Raw genomic sequence first — 22,081 nt, forward strand, 5'->3', positions numbered from 1 at the left:
CCAAGACGCTGCTTCAACCGTGACTTTTCCCTGCAGTGGCTCAAATTTTATGAAAAAAAAAAAAAGAAAAAACCCAGGAGATTCAGATAGCACAGAGCTACTGTCCTACTGCAGGCAGTCTCACTAACCCTGCCACAACAGCCCTTCTCATTCTTCTCCTAGCTAGTAAATCCATTAATTCACCATCTCATACATACAGACTATAGAGGTAGCACAGGATCCCTGTAGCCCGGCAGCCCTTCCTGGATACAGGCTTACAAAATGTACGGCAATGTAATGCAGAGACTTCTAAGGTCTATACCACTCTTCCCCTTGCGCATTCAGGTCAGATCACCCACTGCAGGGCGTGAAAAAAGCTGTAACTGAGGCAGGTCCAAGACACGCCTAGCGCAGCACGTCCTCTCCAACGCTGGATGCCAAGACAGGACTACGTGACCACGACAAAGCCACATGATAATAACGTAGCTCCAGAATATTCCCCAACCTCTGACCACCTACGATTCAGGAACTTTCTCTATCAGGGGTAGCACTTAAATATTCAATAACTTCTGACACATTTTTCAATCACAGATTTCTCAAATAACTTCTTAAACATGGACAAACCTCTAGCATCTGTATCACCCTGCTGCAAGGATTTCTACAGCTTAATTATTTTAGGATGTTGTGGAAGCTCAAATTTATCATTTATAAACAGTAATTTTGGATATGCAAGGACTGCCTGAGAACCTTGCTCAATATAAAGGCAAATGCACAGTTACCTGAGAGGCTGTATATGTATATATACACACGTATACAGTTACAGACATATATAAGTCTGTGAGGAAATACAATGTTGTTGAACTACCATTTTCTCTTTCAAGCAAATTACATGAAGGAAACTTAACAGAGGCAAAGAACTGGTGAAGCACTAATTTCTGCCAATAGGAGGTAATTTATTTAAACTTTTGGCTGGATCCGAACCTCCTGAACCCCAGTAATACAGCAGGGCTCAGTAAAACCACCTCAATTTAAAACCTGTGACGTCTTCCTTGCCAGACCAACTGTCTGTACCCGCAGTTGACTCCTCTCACGAGCAGCCTGATTCTCCTATTCTGCATGGAAATGCAATCTCAATACGCTGTTAACAATACTTTTACCATATGTGTGCTCTCCAGGATTTGCTTTTAACCACCTAAAGGTCAAAATCGCAGCCCCTCAGGCTTGACTACACAGGACAGTTATCTGTATGCTTCACTTTCATCACATGGACGCTGCCACATTTCTGCTGGGAAAGCAAGCACAACCCTAAGGGTTTTTTCAGCTCAATGTACACTGCAGGTGTGACTCATAAATATAGTGGATCAAATACAGAGAGCTCATTTTAATTTTTACTGAATCGCCAACACTTCTCCCTTAGATGTAATTATTCTTCTAAAATCAGGATATTTAGGAAAAAACTCTTTGAGTTGTCTGCCTTTAAAAAGAAAATGCAATCAACTCTTTCTCATAAACTCACTCCAAAGAGAAAAAAAGAATGAATTTATCTACCTAACACTTCTCACCTCTCAGTCTGGTCCCTCTACTCAACACACAGAGTGTTTAGTAAAAATTACCCGAAATAAAGGAGTTCAGATCGGGCTGCAGGGACCTGAACTGGTTGATGTAGTAGTCTCGCTGCTCCTCCGTTATCCTCCAAGGGTCATCTGAGTAGTGGGTGCTGCTGTCCTGCTGCTCCCGCTCCGCTGAAAGAGACTGAAGGGAGGGACACTGGCACCGGCTGCAGGTGAGGGGCCAGAAGGGCGCTGGGAACCTCAAGAAACCACATTCACTCTCTTCTGTTAGCAGACACGTATTTTAGAAAGATGAGAAGCAGAAATGGCCACGCTGATTACCGTGCCACTACTTATCTGTCAAAGCTGAGGTTAATATTAGGTATCTTTACCAGGCAATTAAAGGAAGTTTTACATGACCAAAGCTAAAAGAAAAAGGAAATCTTACTACTGCTGACCGCAAAAAGGAAAGTCCAAGTCATACCTTATTACCTCTGGATTCGTTTTGGGGGTTCATTTTAGCTGCCATGCATTATAACCCTGAACTGCACACTGTACACCTGGAATGGATGGAACCAGTAAAGGACCTAAAGCTGTATTTATGCAGCACAGTGCATGAAAAACAATTTCGCTTTGCTAAGAAACTATCTATTTAGTCTAGGAGTGGTGCTGTAACTATGGAGCTATACCGCTTCTGGACCCTCCGCTCACCCAGGTAACTCGGCACACGTTACGCCAAGCCAGGGTGACATGCAAACCTCTAGAGACCTCCTCAACCTTCTGTCACTTCCTACAGTTTAGGTAAAAATCCTACTTTGGGAAAAAGAATATTCTGGAGGAGAAGGACATTTTATTCATTGATGTCTTTGCTTTCTGATTGAGTTGTTTAAGGGAGACTCGGTGGTGGTGTCTAGAAGAGGGCTGCTGGTACAATTAGCGCCTTTGTTAAACTGGAATGACTTAGTATTCAAGATTTAGGCCTGGATGACAACACTCTTAAAGAGGGAGGGCAAGAATGAACAATAAGCAGGCTCCAATCAGCTCCGAAACCCTTTCTCTGACATACCTGTCCATTTCCTAAGAATCAAACGCAAAACATCGGTTCTGAAATACATCAAAAGATCCCTAAAACAGGCAACATCATAAAGCTGTAAATTAATTTTCATTTCAAAGTGCTACACAAATGCACCCAATTTCATTTCAAGTTAGCACAAATTATGTGACGCTATCTGTAGATCTTTTCCTGAGGCTCAGGTGACATTTTATTATGGGTGTGGGGTGCTAAACACTCGGGAAAACCTACAGAGTCTCTGAGTCTTATTCATTTAGGAAAAGCTCTCCCCTAGGAGAGCTCTGCCCTTCCTTAGGACAAACTACCTGTTTGCATAATGAATGCACAGCAGGCATACTGGAACATCAGGAAGATCTGCTTTTGCAAACAGCAGGAAAACAAAGGACCCATCTCATAAAAGCAAACAAATGTCCAGAAATTCATTTATTCTGCTTGAGATGTGATTTAACCAACTGGGGTGAAAAAACAGAATACGCAGAATATTAGGCCATAAATTCTGTGCATGTGTTACAGACGGCCTAAGTCAAGCAGGAATCTCTGTGAAACCTCACATATTTTAAATGAAAATGTTTTACTTTTGCTAGGATAACCTTAATTTTTTTTTCACTTTTGAACTGAAGATTCTCAGTCTAGTTTTCCTATCTATGCTATTTGGTGCTTCTCATTCTACTTAGCTTCAGCAATTTAATTAATTGGATTATTTATTTTACTTTCTCGTTCCCATCAGCTTTTTCTTTTTCTTTTTCATATACTAAAAAAGCACACTTCAGCCTCTAGTCTAAAAACACCATGAAGAACACTTTTTACTTTTGGGTATTAGGCAGAAAGGCAGAATTCTTCTGCCTTTCTTTTTTTTTTTTTAAATTCCTCTGTTAGTTTTATTAGTAGTACTACTGAAGAAAAACATGCAATTCATTACCCGATTAAGAGTTGAACAGGCGAGGGCAGGTTTGGCTCCATAATTCCCTGATGACGGTCCTTCCTGCTGGTGAGTAGAGTGTCTGATTTCATAAGGAGCTACGGACATTTAAAATAAAGTATAAAAAAGAAAGACTAATCAAAAAGATTCTACTAGGCTAAAGGAAATAATTAAATACCGCAAGGTCAAGAATCTAGCTTGTGAACCTAGTATCACAGTATCAAAGTCCATTTTGTCTTCTGCAACAAAATTCCAGCCACATACTTGTCTTTCACATTACATCATTCTTCCTCAGACATTACTGATAGAAACTGTCAGTTATATATTATTAGATAACAGAAATCATTGTTCATCATGTTAAAATATATAATTATATAGCCTGTTTACATATTTATACATTTTATATACTTATAGCCATATATAGCAAAAGAATGCATTACAAATAAGAAGAAATAATTCAACTGAGCTGCAAAAAAATGTGCTTTGACAATGCTATCAAACAGTAAATCGCTAATTTTCCATATACTCTTCTTCACCCTTCCCTAATTTCTGTTGAAAATCAAAACACATGACTCACCACTTCTATTATTTGGAGTAAAGTTAGTAAAGAAAAGTAACAATTACTTCTTCTTTTGCTAAAATAAGTCACTTGCGTTCCACCGCAGCAAATATAGTAAGCAGTGACGTAACAGCATGTTTAAGAACAATGTTTTAAAAATAGGTCAAGTATGCAAACACAAAGGCAACTCACTTGCAAACCCTACACAGCTGAGAACTTCTGCTCCCAGTGTATTTAAAATGTACCACTACGAAGACAGTCTGCATTAGACAGACAGAACTTAAAAGACTCTTGATGAAAAGTGAGACCAAGAAATCTTAAAAATTTTGAGCTCAGCTTAAAAATTATACCCCTAACCCCCTTGCTTTCCTGAGTGGTCTTATCCTGTATTGGTATCTATCTTTATTCCTGTATAAGTAACCTCTAATTTCAGAAAAAAACATGGGAAGGAAGTTGAAGTGGGAAACATACAGACGCCCTTGGAGAGGAGATTTAGGCACAGGGCCACACTGCTGTGCGTTTGCTACCAAGAAAAATTTCCAAAACTATCATGAAAAAAAGAGTATATATTCATGGCTGCAGTGCGAAGGGCTGCCCTTGAGGACACGCTGTCCAGTTTCAGGGTCAGACTTGCAGTACAGGACAGTCCACCCAGCTCAGTGCTGCGGCGCTAGCACCTCTTGCACATTCACTAACGTGGTGGTTTTCAGACCCACCTGTTCGAATGCTCTTCAGAAAACTGGAAGGTTCCTAATCTTAAAGGCCAGGAAGAACCAGTAGGTCACCGAACCTGGCACTTGGTACAGCATGGGCCATAAAATGTTCCCCACTTACTGCCACTGACAACACATTTGGCTGAAGTATCCCCAGTGGGATTGAAATAGGAGAGATTCCCTTTCTACAGAACAGGAGAAATTCCCTTTCTGGAAAATAACCATGGTGTTCTACACCTCTAGGATTTTATCACCTTAAAAATTCAAGCAGCTGAATAATTAATTTTAGAAGTTGACAGCTGGATTGGACGCTGCTGTCTCTACTCACTCTGCACAGCTGCTGACTCCATGAGAAATTTCAGTGAAGTGACGTTTGCAACCAAATTCAGAGGGGGGAAAAAACCCAACACCCAAAATACCCCCCTCCATAGCACTGACAGATCTGGGACAGAGTCCCAGAAAACAGCAGAGCGCCTGACAGGTAACACCGTCGGCTGCTCCCGATGACTGCCTTCTGCCTGGCTCTTCAGGGTGTGGGCTATCTGCCACATGTCTTCTTCACTGGAGCAGAACATGCGTCATACCAGAAGACAACCCCGCTAGTGTTGGTTATTTCAGAAGTCCACCATCACTGTTTTGATCAGTTATGCCAAGGGTGGGGTGGGTAAAAATCCCATCGCTAAAAACAAACAGCAGTTTACCTAACTGGCAAATAAATGCCTGTGACTCAGTACTGGTATGATTTTCACATGGAGGCCACTTGGTAGTGTTGAACACATTCTTATCATGGCTGTAGTGAGTTTCAAAAAATTGTAATAGCTCTGTTTTTTCACTCATTTGTAAACGAGGACAACAGCTAAAGGACTAGCATGCTCCACTCCTCACTCACTGCAAACAGTCACCAGATGTTGCAATTAGGAGAACACAGGCAATTTACTGTTAACAGGGGCTTGTAAAGCCTTGGTAAAACTGCCTTCTGCCCCACTACCCTCTTACTAAATTCAGAATGTTTTGCCACCTACTCTAATGGCAGTGAGATCAAGGACAGAGCATCTATGTAGTGCCTTTTTTTTGTCTGTTTTGCCTAAGGTACATTGTGGGACTGTTTTTATATTCATGTCCCATTGTTATTTCCATTACAAAACCAGAGAGATTATTGTCTTTTTCTGCAAAGGAAGGTTCACTGCCAATCTGAAAGCTAATATAGCAGCTACTGAAATCAGGAGGGGGCTTTTCTTCCCCTCTAATGAAATCAACAGCATCATACACTCTGAAAACACTCACAAACACTCTGTCACTGGGATATATTGCACATAGTCTTGTCAGAGATTAGGTATTAGCATTTATCTGTGAGCAGTGACACGTAAGTCTAACTTTACTAACTAAATTTACCAGAAAGCAAACAGGATTGAACAATCAAAATAAAATTAGATGATTGAATCGTTTTCCAAAATACAGGTCTAATTAAATCATTAGGCTGACTGTCAGTTGCATTTGAAATTTGGATGTTTCTGAGAAGAGACAAAACAGAATTGAATACAAGGTGCACATCCCAGTTTTTATCCTACCTCCATGTTGCTGCTCCAGCCCACTTCTTGATTTACCATATCCATAACTTAAGGGTATTCTCTGGTAAGTAGATGGAGAAGCAGGAGGTGAGCAGACTGGAGACATCGGTGGAGACTTGGGTTCCTACTCCAAAAACACATCAACACAAAATGGAATTCTGAGACGACAGCAAAACAACCAAGTAATCCTGCATGGCAATCTGAACGCATACCGCGTGATAGACAAAGAAAAGGCAAACGCTGTAGTTCCCTGAGGCCCTTTATTTCCAGGAAAAGGCTCCTTAAAAAAAAAAGAAGTTGTTAAAGACAGAATTTGGTATTGAGCCTTCTAGGTGTAAAGCATGGCAATGCCATAGCAAAGCTTTAAAATGAACAGCTTAAGGTATTTTACTTCCAAAAGATGCCTGAAGAAGTATATGTAGAATGCTTTATGTGAGTGGGTATCTTTGAATTTACATAACACATTTAGTTAGGGTGAGTGCATTTTTTGTGGGAGAGCATTTTTCATATAAAATACTTACAAAAAATTAAAATAAATCTCTGAATTGGTATTTTAAGCACTCTGTGGATTGGTAGGTGTTACTGGGTATCTATCCTACAGCGTTCTCTTTACCTTGACTTACAGATTGTTTAAGAAGAGGATGTGATCCTGAAACAGTTCACTGTGTAAAAAGGAAAATATAACACAACACAGGTAACCTAGATGGAGCCAGGGGTTTGAGGGCAGCATTCTGCTTCAGTGTCAGTACACACAGGCAGATAGGCATACATGCTATTCTTCCTCATCCTGTTATTCCACCCATGTATCTTGTCATCAGCTCATTCCTGTTGGTTGACCTCAGGCTGGGAACGCTGTTATTCACGCCAACACACCGTGTGATAAATGTGTGTGCATGTTATGGGAAGATAAAGCGCCTGCCACCAGGCATTTACAACGTGACCTGATACGGTACCAGAAGAGAAGGTGTCAGGCCAGGGGAAAATTATGAAAACCAAGGTTGCGCTGTGAAGCCGCTTGTATCTGAATAAGCGCTCTCAACTCTCCTAAACGCAAGTAATACAAATCTCCCTTAGACAACTTAATAAAGTTGACAACTCAGAACAACAGACGCTGGGACAATGTTTCACTGAGGACAAAAGAAAAGCAGATTTCTTCTGAACTGCTCCTGGGGGAGACCAGAATGTAAGAAAACATGGTGGCCTTATCCCACCCAGAAATAGTGCCTCGTGATTCAACACCTCTTCTCCAACTGAGTATTTCTGTAGGACTAAGGATCATACTGGCCATGAGAAATTGCTCGCTTTCCTGTTCTGTTTCACAGAGAGATTTCTATTTGCTACTCCTCCCCTAGTCCTCTCCAAGAAACAGCGCTGGACTAAGTAGGAGGACAACACTGAAAGAACTTACACAGAGTATTACAAGGCTGACAGCTTTATACAAGCTTATGTAGAGAAATTCCCTTCAGGGATGCAACTGGGATGCATCAAACTCAGAACACAGGCCAGGGGGATTGTTTGCATGCCAGGAGTTCATCTTCTGTCTAGTACTGCAAAACTGAGTAAGCCCACGTGAGTGTAATCATTTACAGGACTGGACCCAAAAAGAGGATGCATAACGACATATTGGCCTGAAGGAGATGGTCCTGTTACCTGTTTGTCCCCTTCATCTGTTCTTTTGTAGGAATTTTTTTCCAAAGATGCATGTGGAACCTGAAATTTAACTCCGTGGAGTTCTGCTGGAGTCCCATAACGTACTTCACTGTCATTCTTCAGCGCCATAAACCGCGGCAGAGGCAATTCTTCATTAAAAGAGAGAAAAATTCAATTGAGACTACAGAACATTAAAAGTACTTTAAGCAGTATCGTCTTGTAAAACCAATGAAAAGTTTATCTATAAAAGAGTACTATTTATATTTTGTAATGTTTATGTGTGGAACTACTGTGATTATTTTATGTCTTGATAAAAATGTGAATGTTACACAAAGCTACATTCAGTAGCTTAATATATAATCTCTCCATGCAGAGAGAAAGAAATAAGCCTTGTGCACGTTATTAAAGCAAGCGACAAACTCATTTCCTGCCTTCAAAACGTTGTCTGTAATGAAAAGAATAGTTTCCCACAGAAACTGTGGGACTGATGAATTAATCAGTCAGGATCACAGTATCCTCAAGGCTGCCATCATAAAAGGAACAAATTAAAAATGGTAGGGTTCAGAGATCACGCCAAGGCCTGGTGAAACGACCGTGTCAAAAGGTCCCATGTCGCTTCTGCTCTGCAGAGCAGAAAAGTGACACTTTGTCACTCTTTAAGACGATTCACGATTATTTTGAAGAAACACCATTTATTTTTGTGCACAGTCACCATGAAAGATCAATACAACTAAAATTAACAGAACGGTCAAAACTGAGCAAAGCCATACATCACCTCTGTAATCACTTACACCTACAGCTACTACCAGGAAGAAAAAGAAATCGGAGTTTGGTGCATGTTACTCACCCCACTCTAAAGGCACTCATACATTTAAAGAGAAAATGTAATTAACACTGGACGTGTTTCAGTAACAGTAAGTAAGCAGGATATCAATACAAGGACTGCAAGTACCCTTCTTCACTCAAATTTGTGGATTATTTCCAGATGCTGGACTTGTAAAACATACACAGTAAATCTCAGTTCAGGTTTCCAATTTAGTTTGCTGAGTTTTGTTGTTGGTTGGTGGTTTTTTTTTTTAAATTAACATCCTTAAAAAGGATGGCAATGCAAGAGAGAGCGTACAAGCTGTCTGTAAGGAAAACTGACAGACAAATCCAGGCCGCCCCGCTTCACCCCTGATTTAAACTCCCCTGGCCAGCAAGGCACTGAACCAAACCGTGGCGGCTGCATCTGATCCCCTCCACTTGGTTGGGAGCTCTGCACCGCAGGAGCTCAGCTCACACAGGTCTGCATGTGCTTGCCAGCCTGGCTTCCCCCTCCGGGGCAGACCTGGGAACCCCCTCCCTGAGCCTTGTAACATAGGTGAATTTTACATTTCGTTGCCCTTAGCAGGGACAGCAGAGCAGAAACTGCCCTGGGAGCAGTGACCCAATTGCGAGGCTATGCGTAGGTCCTGCCTTTCCTACCTCCTCTCCAATCTTGTGGCTGGTTGCATCGCTGCCTTCAGCGGGATGGTGGCAAGCACTCTTGCCCAGAGCACAGCCTCACAACACAGTTCAAACGCCTGGCTGGGATGTGGGAGCTAAGGGTTCAAACCTGCCCAGGCTCAAGCCCAAGTGAAAATCCTCATGTTCTGAAGCCTGAGCCCTGCTGAGGCAGAGGATGCATCACCAAGGCAGAGCACGCATCACCAAGGCAAGAACATCGAGTTCCTTCCATTTAGTCGCTATCAAGGTTTCGCAGCTAAAAGGGACCTGCTTTCTCTCTTCATCGCTTGAGTTTGATAAGCCTCTTTTAAGAAGCATTTTTCTCCACCAAAAATGGTACATTTAATATTACTGTCAACTCATTGGGAAGAACAAAGCTGTTTTAAATTACATCTAATACACGTTTTCATACCTACTGATAGGAAGCATTATGATTTTGTCACCATTACCCATTTATTTCAGCAGGATTATTTGCTAAAACAGATGAGTGTCGCAAGCTGCCCTGCACACGGGGACCCCTGACCTGCCCACGCCCCCCACAACAGGCCTCCACCCGAAGCAGCTATCAGCTCCCACTCTGCACAGCTGTCAAGATTAGAGGCTGAAGGTGAGAGAGAAATGCATCCCTAGCACTGATCAGCTGTCATTCCTGCCATTCCTTTGGTAATGCCTTTTCCAGAGGGGGATGTCCTCTCAGCTTTGCCATACACGTAATTCAGTGCAATTTTCTACCACTCACTTCGAGAATGTAACATTACCTGCTACTCTTTCTCTGCTCCTCAAAATACAATTGTTTCATAGACACGTTAGAAGAAAAGTGTACCACCACAGAGAGCTGACAAGCATTAAAGAAAGTGAAAAACAAGTGCATAGCGCTGCAAGCAAAATTTGCTGCTTACCATTCTTAATGCTCTCAATCCGTACTGGGAACCCTGACTGCGCTGCCGCAATTAACTTCAAAGCGATATAAAATTGAGCAGGACCAAAATAACCCACACGCTTGGCTCCACAAACTTCTGTAATCTAAGAGAGAAGAGACACATTGTTGGTTAAATGCATTTCACTCTTCCAGGGAATGTAAACACCTCTACGTAAACAAAGAAAAAATTCTTTAAAAATGCAAAACACTTGTTGTATTTAGAGTTTTCTATTAAACATATTTGTATCAACTCAGGACGTTGCTGTCTGATCATATTCCCTTTAGTATATCTGAGTCTGAGATAGGTAGTTATTTAATATCCTTTTCAGAAGCATTGCTGGTTAACATCGCTACCGTAAAACAATTTATGGGTTTTCATACTACATATGATTTTAATAGCAGGTCAAATGATAAATTGTTAAGTACACTGTCCAGTAAAACATTTCCATCACAGAAGCTATGGTATTCACAGAAAATTGTACTTAATACTAGCCCTTACAACAACAGTTCAGACAATTACTGTAACTGGAACATAAACGCAACATAAGAAATACCCCATCGCACTGCCTGAGCAGAACACTTTTCTTTGTGAAAAATTAACACAGTCTCAGCACTGAAGCTTAATTTCTATATATACTTCACTCTTTGCTTCACTCAGCCACCTCTATGAAGCAAACAGCTCCATGTTCACACGCTCAGACAACAGCTAAACAAACAGCAGCTATCAGCAGGTTTGAATCACAGGCGCCAATTCTCCCATGCATGAAGCTCCCCGATGGTCACAAACAAACCTCAGCCAGGTGTTGAGGTTCGAACAAAACCCCATTCCCCCCAGATATAAAGGGAAGCCCCAAATTGTTTTCCTGAAAATACACCTAAATTAGCAATGTCTCCTGGCTGGCAAGGTTCATTGCCTGTGTGCAGGACGACAGTAGAGCTGTGCTGGTTCTTCATGGGTAAGTGCTGCTATCCAGAAAACCCCGTCCGTGGATCGCTCCCAAGCTACAACAGCATGACAGAAACTATTCCCATGTCACGTGTATAAACAAATAGCACAAATAGTCTATTTTTTCTAATTTATATTACACACACACACACACAGAGTGGCAAAATGTCAGGTGAAACAATTACTGAAAAAAACAAATGTTTTGGAATGGCAATTCTTACTAATCAAAGAAAATTATCTTCAAGCAAAGTCTGTCTTCTCTGGATGTGGCTTCTGCTTTGACTGAATGAGCTCTGGCTTCCTTCTCTTCCTGCGAGTTTGAGAGATGCATGGCTTAATTCCTTGATCACAAGATGTATCAATGGCTTCCTTCCCCTCGTCCCTGGGGACGCTCCTCATTCACTCAGTCCTGCTGTCCCCACCTCCTGCATGGTCCTTCCCGGCCAGTGGCCCCCGGCCCTGCCTGCCACAACGGTGCAGAGCACAGCCGATCGGCCCCCACCCAGGCCCTCCCCTGGGGGGTGCGGGTGTTCCCCTCCTGCGTGACCCACCCACGGTGCCCGGGGGCGGCAGCTGCTGCGGTGCGAAAAAACAGCATGCAAAATCCCTGGGTGTACGAGAGGGGACCGCTGGCCACGCGTACCCCAGACGGGTTTTTCTCCTCTTGGGCTGCTTTCCTGCCATGGCATCCTACGCTTGCTGGCACGGAGCAGCGGCATCACCGTGACCTGCCTTTCCTCTCGCTGGCTGCTGGAAATGCGAAACACGGAGCAACGGGGACTTCCACACGGGGATTTGTGATGCTATCATCTTCCTGAGAAAGTACTGAGAGTTAATTTTCCAGGTATGTTTCTATACTTTGAAATATTAAGGCTGTTGAATGCCGTAAATGCTCTGCTTGCTCCTGATGTAGAAACATGAACATTTTATTCTGATCAAGCAGACAAAATTTTTTAATCAAGGATACAGCGTCTCTTAAAAATACAGTGCTGTTTCTCAAGCACACTTACAACCAACCTACCTGAAACTCTCCCTCTGTAACTTTGCTCTTCAGTGGTAACAACAGAAAAAATATTCTATAGGCACAAACTCCTCCATGTTATTTTTGCAACTAGATCCTGATCTCTTGTTAACGGCCCAGAGCAACAGATGCACGCTGATGGAGTGGTCACATTTATTACACAATTAATCGTAGGTATTCACATAGATTAATTGCAGGTAGAGGCATTTACTCTTATCAGGTTCCCCCTACAGTGAGAGGAGAGGGACTTAGGTTCCCCTCCAGAGAGCATTTCATACTACCTACATCAGGACCCTGCTTAGAGCTGCTAGCAGGAGCAGCCCCTCTCTCCAGCAACCACAGAGGTAGGTGGCAGATTAGCCTTTATCCAAAATTAATTCCTCAGAACATGCTGCCTGCTCAAATTTCCACAGCAGCTTAAACTGAATACTGCATTATTTTTTTGTTTCCCTGTTTTACCTTTTGCAGGGTCAGCGCACATAGCCTCTTGATAGGCAGATTACATTTAGTGATATGCAACACTGAATTTAAGCTAGTTTGTGCGATATGCTACTAAGAGTCTCCAAGATCCATTTGAATTAAAGGCATTGTATATGAATGTGATATGATATTTTTTCAAGCTGAAACTAGACTCTCTCTCTAATAAAACAGAGCGTACTTTGGAACTAAGATATATGAAAATATCCCCCGAAAGACAGGGGAAACATCAGTTCTGCTTTCATTCAACTGATGTTTAAAAACAAATTCTTCTTATCCTTTCCTGTTGTCAGTTTGGGCTGCATACTTTTCAGCAAGCTAGCAAGGAAAGAACTGGTATTTTCTATTCGTGCACTGGTAAACAGACACACATATAAATCAAAACAACTTGCATACCTTGATACTTCACGGGATTTTAATGCAAAACTATTGACAGTCAATTTTCATTGCAATTTTTTTTTTTTAATTCTTCAGCAGAAAACTGTAATCCTCCAGTGAGAGCCGAATATTGAATAAAAGTTTAATGAAGAACATCTTGGAAATAATTTTTCATGGTGGCAGGTTATGGATGTTGCTTGCCAAATCTAACCTCAGGATGATAAACAGAATTAATCAAAAATTGATCTAATCAATGGTTTGCAAGGCAAGAACATGATGCTGAGTGGACTAAAACCGAGTTTAAATTTACTGCAAAATATAACTGCTTATATGAAACAATTTCACAGGTCATGTGCCAATTAAGGAAACAAGTTCATTTCACACAACATGGGAAAACAACATTTCTCAGAGATGGATGGAAAGCTGTAGTATATAATCTCCTGTTCATTCTCAGTCACTCCTGGAACAGCACCTCTCAGTTCAATGGCATTTCAGCAGGCAGCCTTAAGACACATATTCTATACGCGAATCGTACCACCTTCCCTATCAAGCAGTCATAAGAAGGGGAGAAATAGTCAGATCTAGATGCCTGCACACCCTTCTGACAGGCCAGAAGTTCTTCTATGGTTGTAAAAAAAATTTTTTTTTTTAAAAGATATCTCCAACTCATAAACATTAAAATTTAAAATGTAGCTACAAGCTGTTCAGAAGAGTGGCTGTTTTAAATTACCATTCTCCATGCAAACTTCTAACAGAAAAACTTTACATCTTGAGATGCTGGAACACAAAGCAGATTTTTGTATTTATTATCCACTCACTGCTCTGCTCTATCGGCTGACAGCGAGTGTTATTTTTGTAATTGCTCCTTGAAGACATCCCACACGAAGCAGCTTTTCCCAGCACAATCTGACATTGTTCCAGCTCTCCCCAGTTCTCTCCAAACAAGTTTCCACTGCAGTCTCCAAGAGCACTGACCTCTCAAACACCCTGGGCAGGTCTAATTGAGATTGCAAGAGCTAAACTTCAGGAACTGAACAAGAATCTAGAGCTGAAGTTTGTTTTCCATAAGTAGAAAAAGAGGTAAAATCAGAAACAACTATTCCATAATCCTATGGACAGGCTGAGATGACCATTCTGCAGCCTCCAGGGAAAGGTTTTCAGTTGTAAGGCAAAGGTAGAGCTGGGATTTTTGCTTTCTTATTTAGCCATTAACTCTGCTGTGGCATCCTCTGTATCTAGCTGGCGCACAGTTTTTGTCTGTTCTGCCCCCCTGTTGCCACCTGCCATGTAGATGGTCACTGCTTGTCATTTGTGGGCAAACCCAGCCCAAAGGTGCTCAAATCTCTGTGCGGGTTGTGAGACTCTGCGAGGAACACGTATAAGCTGAATGCATATTCAACTCATTCAGAAAGAAAAAGAAAATGAGCATCGCTGACTCCTACGTTAAAAGAAAGTTTCTTGCTGCACCTTCCATCTCAGCCCAACCCCAGAAAGCACAATTATTTTCCTTGTCCTTGCTCAAGCTATAATGAGGTAGAAATATTTTCCAGTTCATCAACTGCCTCTGCGTTTTAAGGAACATGTTGAAAAGCTTCTGCCGTTAGCCGATGCACACCTCGCCCAGTGCTCTCCAGAGGACGACCAGCCCTGACGCCACAGCTCAGACCTCAACCACGGAGCAACCCCGGGCTCCCTTCTGGATCAAGCACCCTCTTTATAACTGTTTAAAAGACAAATATTTGCAGCAGTGGCTTATCAACAGCTTATCTCAAAATTGTGTCATGCATCTGACCCGCTTTACTCCCCCCCTTTTTTTTTTTTAATTTGTGTTTACAGTGTCTTTGATCTGCTTGTTACAGACAAGTTTTGCTACATTCTTAAACAGGTATTTCTTTCTGAACGGATCATTGTTCAGATATCTGTAACATTACCTGGAGCCCAGGGCTACATATCTATCTCTTCATTATTTAAAGTGAAGTAAGAAACACCGCATCCTGGATCCAGGATTACTGCCTGGGAAGGCAACAGGAAGAGGAATGTGCTGGAGCAGTTACATACCCAGCTGTACAGAGGAAGAGGCTCTGCTATGGATTAGGTTCTTTAGCTCTGCTCCTTTCTATCAGTGCTATTTCTGTAACTATTTTATTCTGTTGTCTTGTCTTTCAAAACCAGATGTTTTACCTATTTTAGACTTTTTTTAAACATCACCTGAAATGCTTACTAAAATCTAGCTATTCTGAGCAAGCATGGTTCCAACACCCAAAACAAAAGGAATTAAAAGTGGCTTAGTTTATGGTACACGAGACAACACATACATAGTGTATTTTTAAAGACCTAACTACAAAATGTTCTCACTGTTTAAGCTCTGCGTGATCATCACTTTACATTAAAGAACACCATAATTTTAAATTGCAAGGCACGCTACTGATAAACTGCCAAAGCTTAGCAACTTCAGTTAACACAGCGGTAAAAGCAGCAGAGAGCAACCACGCCTGTTAGGCAAAACCTGCCGACAGCACCGCCAGGGTTTCCCTAAACTCCCTCCTCCTGGCACGACCCAGAACCATACACATCTGCGTGCGCTGGTGCTCCACGTGCCATCGCACCTTTGCGCGTCTAGGGGGAAAGCACTTCACTTCAGGAACAGGGAAACACTCTTCTAGCAGCTCCAAGCAGAGCATTTTATGCCAACACCGAGAACTACAAGGCTTATGATTCAGTGCACACATGCACGCGCAGCCACCAATAGAATCGCATGAAACAAACACTAAAATAATTTTCAGACAACTCTAAGTCTCACATTGAAGCCTAACAGCAGAAGTATTTATACACCAGAAAAAGTTGATTCCTGAGCAGAGGTTAAAAAAAAAAACAAACCACAAACACAACTGTTTTCAATCAGTAAAGATTCTTGTGCGCAGGCAGGGCAGGAGCAAGGCAGTCACACTTGGTCATGCAAGGGTCGTTCAGTCTCTCTTGTACCTGAGAGCAGTCAGCTGCAGATGCCTACAGAAACTCAAGCATGCAAATCACGCGGTACTTCTCTTCAAGTAGAAAGACTGGCAATGCCAGCATACTGCAAGTTACAAAAAATATTGATCTGAATTGTGCAGCTACCAGGACATGTGAGTCAGCATTGTTCATCAAAAGATTTCAATTATTAAGGAGTGTTGGCTAGAAAAACTCTGCCAGGGAATAAAGGCTGCTGATGCATGCTAATATTTATAAGCATTGAAGTATACCTGAAAGAAATCCCATCTCCTACGCTCAACCTTTTGTCTTTAATATACAAACGCTAATGAATCTTTTATCTGTATGTGACGTGGAAAAGGTGGACACTTTCATCTAATGTCAATCTTATTGGGACGTTTAAGAATCACCGTTCCTGAGAAATATCTGGAAGTCTCCACTCCAAGTAAAGTATTTTCATGACAGCAGTGCCTACAGAATTAGGTCAGAGGTTGTTATGTACATTTGCTGATACTTCATTCTGTCTTTCCTTTGAAAGAAAAACCTAGCATCATCTTCCCTAAACACATGCCTTTAGGAGTGTGTAAAATCCTGCAGGGGTGAAAGAGATGAAGCAAATCCTTTTCAACCTCCTTGCCTTTTTCTTCTTACTATTTGGAAAATGAATGCTCAGAGAACAGCATTCATCCACCTAAAATTGTTCTAGCTGTGTTTCATACTCACTAGTTTGTACCAAATTCATATAAAAAACTATCCAGGTCAATAAATACAGCTTGCGCCAATAAATTTGTATAGGATTACGAGTGAAATTTTAATAAATGACACTTGGAACACAAAAATAAAAAGCCTGAAAACAGGTTACTCCAGATTTAATAACTCAGCATAAGGATACCAACAAGCAGTATGGATTTTTAGAAAAGTATGAGTCTACTTATTCACCGAACTGCTTTCACATTCTTTGTAGGTAATCAGTTCCTCAGCATCTGGATATGGAAATGCAGGTCACTCTCTGAAATGCTGCGCCCACAGCCTTGCCAAAATCTCTATTAAGAGCTGAAATCCCATGGAAATCTGCAGAGTACACAGAATTGGGTTATGGATGTTTTATCTGCTTTTCAAATCTTACCGTAGAAGCAAGGGAGTAAGCATAAAGTCCCAAGTACAATGGCAAGTACAGAGCTATCACACCGCCCCATCCAAACAAGTAGATTGCAGGAAACTTCCACAGGGCTTATCTGAATTTCTTCTGATGCAAGTCCCTGCCAAGAGCATTTCATTCTCTTGGACATAAGACAGGAGTTTCATAAACCCCATCCTACAGATGGTTAATACTATAGGTTTTATGCATTGTAAATATGCTTCTTTAAAGGCAGTAGTCATTCCAAGGATTTCTGTTCATTTTCCTGCTCACTTCTTCTCTTCCAAGAACTTATCCAGGGCCATAACACGGAAAAGGTCCAGGATGCGAGAGGAGAGAACCCAGACCCTCCAACTCCTGCCCGCTCAGCAGAGACATTATCCTGAACCCCCTGACCCACAAGTAACTGACATTGCAAGAGGAGCTTGATGGAGGCAGGATGTAACTATCCACACTGGAATTTGGCCAGGACTGGCACTGAGCCAACCGAAATACGCATCCATTCCTAAAACTTTCATTTTCCGGAGGCTGAACTGAAAATAGTATCTACGCCTCATGACTAGTGAGAGTGAATGGAGAGTTCCTCTTTAGCTCAAGTGGAAAACGCCGCGTTTTGCACAGGAGCTGCACCAGCACCCTTTGGGAATGAAAATACAGGATGATCACAGGAACGTTAAGGAACAACACTGTTTTTAACAAGGGCAGATTTTAGGGAAAGGCAGTATATTCTTGTGTTTTTAGACCACTTTAGACCACACCATTTTAGTCCACTTCAGCAACCAAGTTGTTAATTATTTCAAGGAACACTTTACACAAGCAGCATTTCCATTAGCATATTTTCATCTTGAGAGTACATTTTCACGGACTTAAAATATGACACATATTTATAAGCTTGAATTCATGACTTAGAATGACATTTATTATTAACTCCAATGTATTTCAATATGCTTATTTTTAAAATCCATTCAAAACACTTATGTATATATAAAACTGAAGTTAAATGAAACTTGAAGCTCAGTCCTAACATTTAAAACCTTAATAGGAAAGGTTTCCTCAATCTGTCCAATCGTTTTTTACACAGGAAGAATGGTCTCTCAATTGTTGCAGTTCAGATACGGATTAAAACACATACTCTGAGTTAAAAAAAAAAAAATTGAAAACACTCAAATTTGATAATGGAGCATGAAGCCATTTATAATGCAAGACTCCTCAAGCCTGCTTAAAAACATTTGATTGAATCTTGCAGTTGGTTATTCACACAGACAATCCTTATCCTACCTTTTGTCAAATTTCAGTCTCTTAACAATGCTCCACGGACTGAGAAGTCGATTTTTTCAGAACAAAAAAACCCAAACCCCACTGGTTTGGGCTGAAGTCAAAATTCAGTTTGACCATTACTCATACAATACAAATGTGTATTACAGAAAAGTCCACTTCACTTTTTTTACATCATGATGTGTTGTTAGGCAGGATTTACCTTACTCTCTGAAGAAGCGAACAACAGTTCTTTGTTGCGACTTACTCTTCAATAAATGAGCTAGTTTACAAAGCCCAGCAATACAACACCATTTTGTTCTCATGTTAAAATATCATCATAAAAAGCTTCAGTATAAGTAACAGTTTGTGAAAACCCCTCCCCATCACCCATAAAGAAGCTTGCCAATCTCACCTACGGCGCAAAAAGTAACTTGAAACAGCTGAAAAAGTGACAAGCTTTGAGCTTAGCAGTAAGGAGGTAACATCTCCTGTGGACACACCACAACATTTTATGAATAGGTAATCAAAATATCTTTTCAAATTTGGGGACTCTTTTAGCACCTAAGGAAAAACAATGGAAATGCTTGCTAGATAAATCCTAAAGTCAAACTACAATGAGGAAAACGGGCAGAAAAGCCATTCCACAATCTCCCCTGTGAATGTATAAAACTTAACTGCTACCAGAAGTCTCTTTTGATACTTCCACTGATACACTTAAGCCAAGGCTACCCAAAATATCAACCTTTTCAGTTAAACCTTTCTTTCCTTTCTCATTCAATGGCCATGTTTAAAGACTTTATTCTGCCTGAGTACACCGTGTTGCGACGGGCGAATCCCAGAAAACAAAGCTCTGGGACTGCCTACAGATGGTACCGCAGCACGCTTCTGCTGCCGCTACAACAGCTGCCTTATTATTTCCACATTTCTTTGCAACTACAGCAAGGAAATACTTCAGGAGTTTCACTCTCAGATGCTATGCCAGGATAACTTTATGATCTGTTCCATTTGTAGGCGTTTTCACAGCTGAACGCATATCAAGAGAACCAACAGCAAACCTCATGACAATTACTGTTATCTTTACCTATCCAGGCAAAAACATTTCTCTACTTATTTTGGAAGGCTAACAGCCTTTTCTTCTCAGCAAGAGCGCTTCTACTTGTTGATTGGACGCAATCCCTCCAGCCACCATCGCAGTCCCGATGCGCCCAGTCACACATCTCAGCTGAATTAGATGTAACTAAATTCTTCATCTCGGATCATAATCAAACAAGGCACCTCGCTCGCCTCCCTTCTGCACGGGGACAAGAGACTTGGATGCTGAGCCCCATGGGCCATGGTTTAACTCACAGAACAGCTGTGGGATCAAATCGGTTGTAGATGACAAGAGACCAAACACAGAAGATACCTAAAGTTGACTAGAAAGGTTATAGAAAAACATCCAACGTTTACATTTTTACATTTCAGTGATGGCTCAAATCATTACGGTACAAGGCCTGTGAGGAAATTCAGAATCTTTTGGCTTTAAAGTTCCTGCGTAAACATGAATTTCTGCTGTTTCAGATCTAGTACACAGGAATTTACCCCAACTAACGAGGTAGTCTGGGAAATTAAAAAGCCATAGGCAGGGATGGCTCACATGCAGTCACTCCGGTCACTGAGAGAGGCAGTAATCAAAAATACTCTTGGCCATTGTCAGTATTTTACCTCATTTTGGCCAAGCTCTTTCAGGCACAAGCAGCAGTAGCACCGCCGACCGCAAGCACGTTGAGCCGTCCTTCAAGTTTCCTCCCACAAACTCTTAAAAAATCCTTGTCCAAAGCTCCAGAGACGCCCACTTCTCCTTCCCGCTCAGCCAGTGCTGAAGCTCTTCTTCAACATCCTCAGCAGCTCAGGGGACAACGGGCAGGGCAGTACCCAAAAGCGCCTACCCGGCCACAGACCTTCCCCCTCCGCGGGCACACGCACCTGGGTGAGGGTTTTCGGAGAAGTCTGGAAAGCCCCTCACTTGGGAGACACGCAGACAAAGGATTTGACAAAGCGTTAAAGCAAACGTTGCTTAGCTTTGGTCTAAAATAATATGTAATTAATCAATTCAGCTTTCCCATGACTTTTGGGACAAACCCTTTAAAATGCAGGAGAGGTAACCGCCTTCAACAACTAGTGAAAGAAGTAAGCGCAGTCTTCGAAAATAAACAGAGGTGGCGACCCTAAACGGAGCTGAAATTTGAATTTTCTGCGGCCGCGCTGAGCTGTGGATAAGTTGAATTACTGCCATTAAGTTCCGGCTACCCACGGGATCCACAAGCCGCCCTGCTGAAAACCCGCTCGGCACGGCCACAGCTGGTTCCCAGGGAAGGCAGGCAGCCTGGGGCCAGGGCAGAGGGACGGGCAGCTCCCGGAGCACCTCCCGGTGCTTCTGTGCACAGGGCATTCCCAGGGCACGCACCTGGGAAACATTCCCAGACCCCACCAAAATACAGTGACCCAAATCCAACCGGTGACTGATATGTAGCAGAGCTGGCCAAAAAAATATAGCAGCAAAGTTATTAGCTGCAGGTTTCTGGATTTCACTGCAGAAAGCCTGGCACATGGATCAAAGCAGGATGGCCTCTCCCATACAAGACTCGGTTCACAGCAAGATTTTTCTACAAGACGAAACTCAAGTTAATCCCTCTGGATCTATTTGTTTTCCGTGGCCCTTGGTTCCAGTAAAGAAAAAGAAGAATAAAGCTTTTCTTATGCATTGATGTCTAACATATAATTTATATCATTCACCTTTTATCACCAGATTTTTTAACTCTGGCCAGTGCAATACAGATGAATGCTTAAACATTCAGTTCAGCAACACCTTTATGCTTGTTTCCATTAGCCTTTCCTCCCTAATCTTTAATTGCTTAAAACAACTGTAAGACCCAAATATCATGATATGCAAAAATAAATAATACACCACTTAAGAATCACAGCTCTCTTGCAAAACCTTCCATAGCACTACACAAAGAGATTATTATCCAACATTAACTTTTAGCAACATGGGTTTAAAGATTCAGTAAACTATTTAGCAAAACTAGTCTCACTTTTTTTTTACTCCAAAACCACTTACAAAATCAAATTCTGTACGTTAAAAGAAAGGAGACCAAAAGTCATATAGCGTGCTTTAAATTATGTCTTTTCCGAAGTCCCACAGGGAGCAATTGATGAAACTTGTTTTCCAAGTCTTGGTAGCAGAGTGAAGATTTGTGCAATTTAAAATTAATTGACATGTTATTAGGAGCATTGCACTCAATTGAAATAGGCATAATTCACTGACAGAGGTAAGTCTGGAGTGACATTCTGTAAAAGGATTTTCTAACCACCAGATCTGTGGCAATTTGCGCGGAACAGCTGAGACTGGTTCACTCTGGAAAGACAAAAGTCACTAATGGCACAGCCTATTTCTCATCTATCACAGATACTGCATGATCCATCACACATCACTGC

At 41.7% G+C, this 22,081-nt stretch overlaps 1 protein-coding gene across 7 annotated transcripts in view; it reads right to left on the reverse strand.

The window, feature by feature from the left end:
- Positions 1-22,081, reverse strand: part of REPS2 (RALBP1 associated Eps domain containing 2) — a 101,936-nt gene that overhangs the window by 56,300 nt on the left and 23,555 nt on the right. For all 7 annotated transcript variants that reach the window (XM_075175509.1, XM_075175474.1, XM_075175491.1 and 4 more), the window contains exons 2-6: positions 10,398-10,521; positions 8,011-8,159; positions 6,361-6,484; positions 3,521-3,618; positions 1,593-1,731 (exon numbers count right to left, since the gene is read on the reverse strand). In XM_075175509.1, coding sequence (XP_075031610.1) covers positions 1,593-1,731; positions 3,521-3,618; positions 6,361-6,484; positions 8,011-8,159; positions 10,398-10,521 — 634 coding nt within the window. The remainder of the gene's footprint in view (positions 1-1,592; positions 1,732-3,520; positions 3,619-6,360; positions 6,485-8,010; positions 8,160-10,397; positions 10,522-22,081) is intronic.

The sequence above is a fragment of the Calonectris borealis genome, chromosome 1 (assembly GCF_964195595.1).
Source record: "Calonectris borealis chromosome 1, bCalBor7.hap1.2, whole genome shotgun sequence".
In the NCBI taxonomy this organism is placed as follows: domain Eukaryota; kingdom Metazoa; phylum Chordata; class Aves; order Procellariiformes; family Procellariidae; genus Calonectris; species Calonectris borealis.